Here is a 10,549-nt window from a genome sequence, read left to right as displayed (position 1 = left end):
ATCTGGCGTAAATTCGCTTTGTTTTTTGCGGTTATGTATAATTGTTTTGTTATCGTTGTAAAAAGTGCTGTGCGGTATTTTTCCTATCGAAGAAATTTTCTATGAAAAATTAAGGTAAACTAGGCACTCGCAAGAATGTAATAGTGCTTGTTTTTCATTTTTGCAATATAATGAAGCCATAGCAAAAGTTAAGCGTGCAAGAGAAAATATAATATAAGTGAAAAAAAATAGTCGATTTTTTTGACCCACCCTAATGTGTATATATTTTTAAATGAAAATTATTCAGTGTAGCCGTTAAGGGTTAAATAAAAACGTATTGCTGATATACTTCAGTTCTTTTAAACTTGTGTTTGATATACATATCACGACATATCTATACAAGAATACAATTTTTAGAATCTGCTAAAATCTGGCAATGCAGCAATAGCTGTGTGCTCAATACCACACTCGTTGTTGCCTCTTTTTATTCTGAAGTAGCCATTTTCGCCCCACCGTTCATTCCACGAGTTGGCAACAATCCAGTATTTTACGTCATTTTCAACACCCCATCCTATAATTTTAATGACATGCGAACCAGCGAAGTCTCCACTAACGTACTGATAGATTCCTAAAACGAAGGAGAATGTTTAATATATAACATAGTTTGTTAACATACCTATATACAGGGTGAGTCTTAAATAGTAATAAGTTAATGTAATTAAATTGCCAAAATGTTAAATAAGTACTCATTCCTCATCAAAATATATGAAAAAAGGTCCTATAAACATGGGTGTGGAAATGCATAGTTTTAAAGTTACAGGATGTTAAAACTGTAAAAATAGGTCTTTTGCAATTATCTTAAAAAACATTTTTTTTTTTTTGGTAATTTGCTCTAGGTAGCACTGTACATCAGTGCTATAAATTTTAATAAAATCTAGTAATAAATTACGTTATATAAATTAATAATTAATAATATTAATTTTATTTTAATTCTATTAATGCTTTTGAATTTAGTATTCGTTTGATTTTTGTATGCGTCAGTGCATTATTAGTTCTTCCAAATTTTTATAACTTCGCCGTATAAATACTGTGCTATTTTTGCGTTTATTAAAATAGTTAAAATACTAAAATAGTAGTTATTTTTTAATTTTATTTATTGACGATTGTGTGCATGTGCAGGTGGTCAAAATTCTTTTCCGAAAATTTGTGTGGTTTTCCGTAGTCCGATCTTTCGATTATTTAATTTTATATGGTATATGGCTATTTTTTAATAGGAACTTTTGAGAAGTAGCAATTTTTAAGAGAGATGAGATGAACTTACAATTAATTTTAAAAAATACATATTGGTATTTTGCCAGTAAAGTAAATATAATTTTTAAATAGTAATATAAAGCACCTAATATAAATAATTTTGATTTCTAATTTTTATTTACATTTTCCTTCCATTACACTGCATGCTGAGAAAATTAATAAATGTTTATATTTCATGATTTTAAAATTTGTGATTAATATAAAGAAAATAAGTCAGTAATGCATTATTTAATAAACGTCACTGGTGAATTTGTCGATACTTTTAGCACTAAAATATATAGTAGTAATTAGGTATAGTCTATAAATGAATAACTTTGAATTTTGAATTTGTTGTTTTTTTTACCAACATGGCAAACTATAAAAAAAACTTCTGTCCAAAAAGTTACTGATATTCTTTAGGTATGAGTGCCTGAACGTTATCAGATAGGTAACTCTTTTTACTTTTCTTAAAATAGAAAAGGAACTAATTATAAAACAAGTGACAGTTCTTCCTCTTCAACTTTCCAGTATGGCATAGGTAGCGTCCTTGAAACGAATAACTTTCTTTGACAGTTCCGCGGGCTTTTCTAAAAAAATAATTTTATTAGGTTAGCAACTTGAGGCCAAAAATGACGCAATGCCGTCTCTTTCATAGAACAGCACTTGGAGTGAGATTTATCACGTCACGCTAGTTAGATACCACGGATTAATAAAAAATATGTTGTGAGACGAATTTATTAATTAATTTTAAAATACATATTTGTATTTTAGATGTTTTAATAATATGAATTAATTGAATTTAATAATCATATTTAAGTAATGTGGTTAAGTAAATGTGGTTATCGAACTCACAAACTATGGGGTGAGAAAATTAAAATGAAAGTTTTACACGTGCCAATTTAATACACGGAAAACATAATTATTCCTCGTATTTTTGGTTTGCATTTTAAAAATGATATAGTTTACATGAACTATACATAATATACAGTTAATGCCAGTACAATATATATACCTATTAAATAGTAATAAATACTTTGGCAAATAAACTATAAACCATACAAATGCATCAAATGTTTTACAATATACAAATAATGACACTGCATAAGATAATGGGTAAAATGTAAAATATATTTTAAATTTTGGGATTTGAAAATCGATTGTAATTTAACAAAAAACATTCAATATCTACTAATAGTGATGTATTATTATTTGCATTCACAAAATTTATATGTATATTTTTTTAAATAGGATCAATATAAAAAATTATGACATCAAATAATACAATATCATAGAAAAAGGCGTCTTAAATGGCTATGAAATGAAGATCGCTTTTCATTTTGTTGTGTAAAATTATTCTAAAATTTTTATTTTTATTATTATTTAGGTTCGGGAAAACGCTGATTAAGGGCGACAACTAAAATTCAGTTAATATTTTATTATAATCGATCCTGACGAATAAATGAATTTCATAAATGAATGAATTTTATAAATGAATGGTTTTTGCTGCCGAATTACTAGAATACAATATTTCAAGGCAAATGACGGATCTATTCGATAATTTTTATTCGAATGTTTTTCATTATTTTTTTGGTTTAAAAAAAACAACTAGCTAACGTTTATAGTTTCATCAGCGTTCCCATATGAAAAAACTGTCGAATGTAAATGTGTCGAATATAATCCAAAAAACATTACATATACGAGGAATGTTTTCCATGTATTCTACAACATAATTAATCCGTAGTATCTAGTAACTAGCGTGACGTCAGAAAAATTAATAATTAATAATATTAATTTTATTAGAGACGGTATTGGGATCAGCAAAAAGCCTGCAAGTTGCTAACCAAATGTAACTAACACTAGAAAAGCCCGCGATACTTTTTAGCACTAAAATATATAGTAGTAACCAGGTAGTAACTTTGTAGTAGCATAGTAACTTTTATCCTCCAAATTTCATTCGAATCGCTAAAAGCACATGGAAGAATATTATACTAAATTTAAAAAAATGAAGACTTTAACTTCCGAGATGGCACAAGTTTTTTGAAACACCCTGTATGAAAGATCCAGACAGGTTGTAGCTTGTTATAGTGATAGATGATAGAAGGCTTAAGGAAAAGTTAAATAACTTTTTTTCCATAGCAACTGTTAAAATTGCCTTATATCTATCAAAAATACTAGATAAAATAGTACGTTAACCGCAAGGGTAGATTAAATGATATTTTAACAGCGAGGATAGGTTAAAAACTTTATTTCTTCTCCCACGTTTTTTAATTGCTTCCATTTTTGAAAATTTTTGTATTCCTTTTCATAAGTTATTCGGGATTTAAATGGATTTAAAAGTAGTTTGGATATGGCGTTTGTCGCCTCAGCCTGAATATCTGTTGGTAATTTACTTATTTCGTTTTGAGCCATTTCTGGCTGCAATTTAATCAGCAATCGACACGAAAGAGAATTAAAAAATATTGACTCAAAACTGACAACTAAAGAGACAGCTTTATTTATTTGTCAAATTACATAGAAACCAACGCCAACCCAGCACAATATTTTTCTACTCGTAATAAATTCCTTGAAATATTAATTTCTGAATATTTTTTTAAATATTGTTTTATACACGACGATAAAATTGCATTATCGTCTCCCGAAATTAATTCACTCGCGATTTCAAAATACCATTTTATCGTCTTATAAAATCGTATAAAATATAACTATAAATCGGCTAAAAATCACAAACTTTGTTAATCTATATTATCTGTACCTGATTTGTAAGAGATGAAATCTTCATAAACGACTATGCCACTTCCTACGGGTCCATTTTTAACAAGTTCTAGTTGGATTTGTTTTTCATTTGAAAACCATGTGTGTTTTAACCCATAGGTGTACTGTTGGCTGTAGTTTAGGGATGTATCGTCACACTGCTGTACGCAAGAAGGAGCGTCAACATAGTCGGTACACTTGGTGGGATGCTCATCGCATTCGGGCAAGAAATAGGACTTGCAACCCTAAGAAAAAGCAAGTGATTTATTTGTATGAACAATCTGCACTAAGATGCAAAAAAACAACGGAATTTTTTTTGTCAGGTTTAAAGCAAACTGTATACAGGGTGGTCCGAACTGTGTGCCGGAAAATTCGGCAACATATTCTGTAGATAAAAATGAATAAAAAAGTTCGTATAAATGTTTGTCCTAAAATGCTTAGTTTCAGAGATACAGGGTGTAGAAGTTTCATTTTTATTTCGATTTTTTCCAAATCATTTCTGAAGTAAAGTCAATATTTGGATGAAAATTGGTGCCTGGGAGTTTTTTGACATGAGAAATTTGATTTTGATATCAATTTGACTCATACTAGTAGAGGGCGCCACATACATGTGTTTTAACTATTTTAACTATATTTAGAATCGAAATAGTCAATACATATCATTGACGAAAAATAAACACGTTGAGTAGATAGTTATTTCACTAAAATAATAAATTTGGAAAATTTTTATATTTTTAAATTAACCATATATTTTTCTGCAAAAAATGATGATAAAACAGTTTCTGTTGAACTTTTGGCACAAAAACATTTCAAATTTATGATTTCAATCTAATAACTATTTAGTCAACATGTTTAATTTATGTCAATGATGACAGATATTGATAATTTTGATTCGAAATATCTGGAAAACCATTACTCGTAGCGATTTTTACTAAGAGACCTTTTTCACGTAAAAAACGTCATAAACGTATATATTTTTACTCATTAGTTTTATACAGGCACAGACAAAAAGTTATTATTCTTCAAACCAGTTAAAAAATATGTAGGTGGCGCCCTCTACTAGCAGGAGTCATGTTGACATCAAAATCAAATTTCTCATGTCAAAAAACTCCCAGATACCAATTTTCATCCAAATATTGATGTTACTTCAGAAATTATTTGGAAAAAAATCGAAATAAAAATGAAACTTCTACACCCTGTATCTCCGAAACTAAGCATTTTAGGACATACATTTATACGAATTTTTTTACTTATTTTTATGCTGCTCAAGTTTCCGGAATACAATAACAACCCTGTATAAATCTATCAACTTTAATTCGCATAAACTCAGTTTTTTTATAAACTTTAGTATTTGGCTGATTTTATACGAAGTTAATTGAAATGTTGTTTTTTACCTTAATTCTAAAACACTCTGTGCAATAATTTCGTTTGTCACTTGCATTGAGCATTTTGTTTTTTGACACATGTCAACATTAAGGTCAACGTATGCCTTGGTTAATTTTTAAGAGCGAAATGAACTTGCCTCGAACAATTTGCAATCTTTTCAACTGTCATTTCACTGTCACTTATGATATTTTTTAATATCACGAGGTGGCTTTGGTGACTATTATCGTAATGCCATAGTGACACTGCAATAAAACTATAGTAAAATTTAAAAAAAAACGTTAAAAATTAACGATACAAGCTTGGTTTTAATAAATATTAGTAACACTAACAGAACTAAGGATATTAAAAAAAACATAACTGCAATAACTAAGTGTACAATGTACAAACAAACAAAAAATATTCTAATACTCTGTATTGCCTCCTCCGGCTGCTATGTCTCTAGGCGTCGGCGTCGGTTCAGACTGCCAATGAGGCTGCAAATTTGCCTATTGTATGATTTCCCATTCATCTTCAAATAGTCAGAACAATGACTAAAGAATCCAAGGACAAATAACACCCGAGAGTAAATTGTGGGGCCCTGACTCGGCACCCATAATGGTGTTTTCAAGGTCAAATTTTATAGAAATTTTAAACAATGGGATCTGGGCAGAGTTAGCCTGCCGTGTGATTTATATGCCGTGGTGGTATCATACTAATTAATTACGAAAAAAAAACGTATTAAAATGTTAAGAAAAGGTGCAAAACTAGTATCGATGCACACATCAAGTACACATCAAGTACAATGCACACATCAAGTACATATAATATCAGAAAAAATAATTATCGAATTCAATAAGAAAAGTAAGAAAAGACTAAAAAGGTGGAGCGGACTGTTTATTTATTTATGAAACGTATCTCCTGGCTCTTTCTTATCGCTGCTGCTTTTACACTTGAAAGCTGAACAACTAATCACCATTGTAATAAAGTTTATACAAAGTTCACTACACACAAACTATTAAATTTCGCTAAAATTGTCGCTGGTGACTAGCTGATGACTCATTGTTTGCCATGAAAAGAATGGCGTCTAAGGTCACAAATTCTGCTGCAGCCCGTATACATATCCTTATATTCTTTAGTCATTGAGTCAGAAGAACGTTATTATCTCTCAGAAGAACATTCAGAAGTGAAGGTGATTTTATTTGTGGAAGCTTAAGAAAAGTTGTAATAATAACTTATACTAATGCTTACTTGAAGAGAATTGTTGTAGAGTCCTCCAGTAACATATCCTGTAGAGTTCCATTGCTTATAGGGTGCGTCGACGTTACCACCACTGCATCCAAAATCTGACGTACATGTCAAAACGTCTTGAGAAGAAACCATAAGTTTTTTTGTAGCGTTGGAGTGAATGCAAATCCTGTCTGACATGACTTCTGCAGCAGACAATGCCTAAACATAAGTGAAAAAATATAGTGCATTAATAGTTTGTTGCTAATTTGAAAGTGATTTTATTTTGTCGGATTTCTGAGAATTAAGTTAGCATGGAGTACTTATAGAAGAAACTCAATCATATTCAAATCTAGAACGCCACTTTATCTAAAGAAGAAAACATTCGGCCAATGTGTACTACCGTCATGACCTAAGCATGCGAAACCTGGACACTTAAAACGGACATTATAAGGAAACTGCAGGTCGCACAACGCTCAATGGAACGAAATATGCTGGGAATAACCAAGATAGACCTTAAAAGAATAGAGTGGATACGACAAAAGACCGGTAATAGATATCATCCACAGAATCAAATCCCTCAAGTGGCAATGAGCAGAATACCTGGCAAGAAGAACGGATAATAGATGGACCACAAACGTCACAGCACGGTACCTACAAGGAATTAAGAGACCTAGAAAAAGATCAAACTTGAGATGGGACCATGATATTAGTAAATTAGCAGGGACAACTTGGGTCCGCATAGCCAACAATAAACAACAATGGGCCCAACTACAAAGAGAACCCCACAGCCACACAGAAAGCGTTTTTTGCGTTAAGCGTCTTTAGCGGCTAAAACAAAATAACAGGATTATATAGAAGTGGCCCCACCAAAAGCGTGTAGCGTTCGGCGTGTCTCGCAAAAATCGCAAATGAAAACAAATCAGTTTGTTTTCTGTAGCGTCTTTAGCGATTTCTAATATGAGACCCCGTCATAGGCGGACGGTATATTTAATAATACAATAAAAATAAATTAAATAGATTTTTTTTCATTTTAGGGTATTATCTAAAAATATTTTTATAAAGAACATCTACTGTTTAGGAAGATTCTATTAAATTCAAAAATTTGAAGGAAATGTTTGAAAAAGTGTAATTTGAAATGTTGAAAAAGTAATAGATTAAAGGAATATTTTCTTACGCGTAAAAAATAGTTTTTTATGCGTAAAAAGTGGTTTTTTCTGCGTAAAAAAGTTTTTTTTAACAAAAACAAATAGTTTTTGACGCGTAAAAAATATTTTTTTACGTGTAACAAATAGTTTTTTACACGTAAAAAATATTTTTTTTGTGGTAAAAAAGTTTTTTTACCAGAATGAATAAGTTTTTTTACGTGCAACAAATAATTTTTTACGCGTAAAAAATATTTTTTTTTTGCGTAAGAAAAGGTTTTTACCAGAAACAATAAGTTTTTGACGCGCAAAAAATACTTTTCTACCAGTAACAAATAGTTTTATACGCGTAATAAATAGTTTTTTTTATGTGTAACAGTTTTATTAGCGTAAAATAATAAAAATAGTTTTTTACGTGTAATAAATGTTTTTTTAAATGAATTTTTACTCCCAGCGCGCGTAAAGAAGTTTTACTCCAAAAAGTTTCATAAATCATGTCTTAAAATTGCGTTAGCAACTAGTAATATTTACTATTCTATTATATAATTATAATTATTTATTATATTATATTGTAATTATAACAAGTAACCACAACACTACAACATAAAAAAACTGTAAAAATAATATATAAACTAAAATTCGTAAAATAAATGGCAAATAATAATTATAATTTTTACACACACCACTGGCACTATATAGCAGTAGATTGTGTTTGTCGCCGAATATATGCCCCGGCCACAATTCAATCCCAGCATCTTTTATCTTCGTCTCTTCAACACTAACCGCGCGGATCTCGCCTATCTTTTTCTCACAGGATTGATTGTTGAACGGGCCCGGAATCCACGAGCTTGCGACGTTACTAATTGACATCTTGATAGAAACTGCAGACCTGCCGCGTCTTTTGCGTGTTTGTAATGGACACAAATCGAAAAGAACGCTTAAAACGGTAAAATCGCAAAAAGCGCTTGAGAACAATTATTGAGACGTAAAAAACGCAAAACGCTAGAAACGCTTTCTGTGTGGCCGTGGGCAAGAGTATAAATATGTGAGGGAGGCTACACCATAATTGGAAATTGTTGAATAATCTGAAAATAATGATTATGATGATGATTAAGCGATTGAAAACAATTACCCAACAACCCCCACATCTGGACTGGTCTCTGATCAAACCAATGACGTCAGCACATTCAGGCCATGCCTCTCTAGAATCAAAAGATTCAGGTACGTCCTCAGATTCGTCGTGAATCGTGAATGTCAGTGGTTCTCTGTCTCCAATGCCCAAGGATCCAGAGGCTATTGTTTTCACCAAGTCGTAATCTCCAATTTCGAAATTCCTACCAGCCTTCCACGTTGATTCTTTCGCGTTGATTTCATCAATAAATTCATCCGAGAGTGGATGGAGTTTTGCAAATACTGCAGAAACAGTCACCAAGAGACACGTTACAGTTAGACTTTTCATTTTTTATTGATTTGGTGTGCAAATTATTGACTAAACAAGTACTACTTGATTCTGAGCTTTTATATTCTCGAAAATTAAACAATTGATATGTCAAGTGATTTTTTAGATGATGTAGAGAGATTGTATTCTTTCCCAAATACTGATATCGATAAAAAACACTAAAATCATCATGTAAGCGACTTAAATTTGCTAATTGAATAATGATAATTATTTTAAAAAATCTCCAGATACCTACTATCTATTTTTAAGTAGTCAGTAATGAAGGACGTCAATACACCAAATCGTAGACAAAGTATAAGAAAATAACAAGTACAATCAAATATAATTAAGTATTTAATCACTTTTTTCTTTTTTATACAGGGTGATCCGTAAAAGAACCTATATAGTAATGAACGCTCAAGAGATAGAAGTCTATACAGATTAGGGTTTCCGGAACCGGAGCCGTTTGTCGGAACCGTGATTTCGGTACCAAACCTCTAAGGAACCGGGATTTCCCGTTTTTTTCGGTACTTTCGGTACTGGTTAATTTTTTGTTAAATGATGGCACATTTCGTCAATCAGCAAGCAAGGGATGGTTTTCAAAAATAAAATTGATAGAAATATGTTTTTTAATGAAAATAATTATTAAATAACGAGGGGCAAATCCCTGGTGGTATTTATTGTACAAGCACTTGGTAATACTGGTATTTTTTGGTACTTTTGGTACTAACTTGGTATTTTTGGTACTAATTTGGTATTATTTGGTAATAAACTGGTATTATTTGGTAATAAACTGGTTTTATTTGGCATTAAACTGGTATTAAACAGGTATTTTGTTGGACATCTGGTAACGCTGGATTAGACGAACGTGGCGACGGCCGGGAAGCTGATTGCATCATTTCTAGCCCATTTGCATTGAAAATGAGCCGCCTTCGTGCTTTTTACACGATCAAAAATTTTTGGTGTTGACCTATTTTATATGAAGTATTTTAATTTTTTTATATTTAGTGTCAAGGTAAGTACCTATTTAACAATAAAATATACCTCGTAATATACAGGGTGTCCGGAAATTAATGCAACAAAATTTGGTCATAGATTCTTGAAAAAAAAAATAGGTGACACGTATTTTTTATTTTTGGCGAGTGCCCCCCCTTTTCGGATTTACAGCCCCCTGAATTTCGCCCCTAAAAAGAGTTTTTTTTTAATATCTCAGGGCCCTGTTGGACGAAAATCACTAAATTTGGTACACGTTGTTTTACCATAAAATTACATTTTTTGATGCTATTAACTTTTTTTTATTTTCATCAGTGGCGTCCCTACGGTATTTAAACTAAATATTATTGAAGAAAAAAATGGT

At 31.1% G+C, this 10,549-nt stretch overlaps 1 protein-coding gene across 1 annotated transcript; it reads right to left on the bottom strand.

The window, feature by feature from the left end:
- Window positions 1–316: 316 nt before the first annotated feature.
- LOC115891284 (cathepsin B-like) lies at window positions 317–9,307 on the bottom strand. Its single transcript, XM_030911732.1, has 4 exons — window positions 8,887–9,307; window positions 6,634–6,831; window positions 4,022–4,265; window positions 317–607 (listed from the first exon to the last, which is right to left on the bottom strand). Exons 1-4 carry the CDS (start codon window positions 9,211–9,213, stop codon window positions 393–395), a joined length of 984 nt encoding a protein of 327 aa, XP_030767592.1. The 5' UTR covers window positions 9,214–9,307; the 3' UTR covers window positions 317–392.
- Window positions 9,308–10,549: the final 1,242 nt, after the last annotated feature.

The sequence above is a fragment of the Sitophilus oryzae genome, unplaced genomic scaffold, assembly GCF_002938485.1.
Source record: "Sitophilus oryzae breed Bouriz unplaced genomic scaffold, Soryzae_2.0 scaffold_980_pilon_pilon, whole genome shotgun sequence".
NCBI lineage: Eukaryota > Metazoa > Arthropoda > Insecta > Coleoptera > Curculionidae > Sitophilus > Sitophilus oryzae.
Note: the sequence above shows the minus strand (reverse complement) of the source record. Positions and strands in the feature narration are given on the sequence as shown.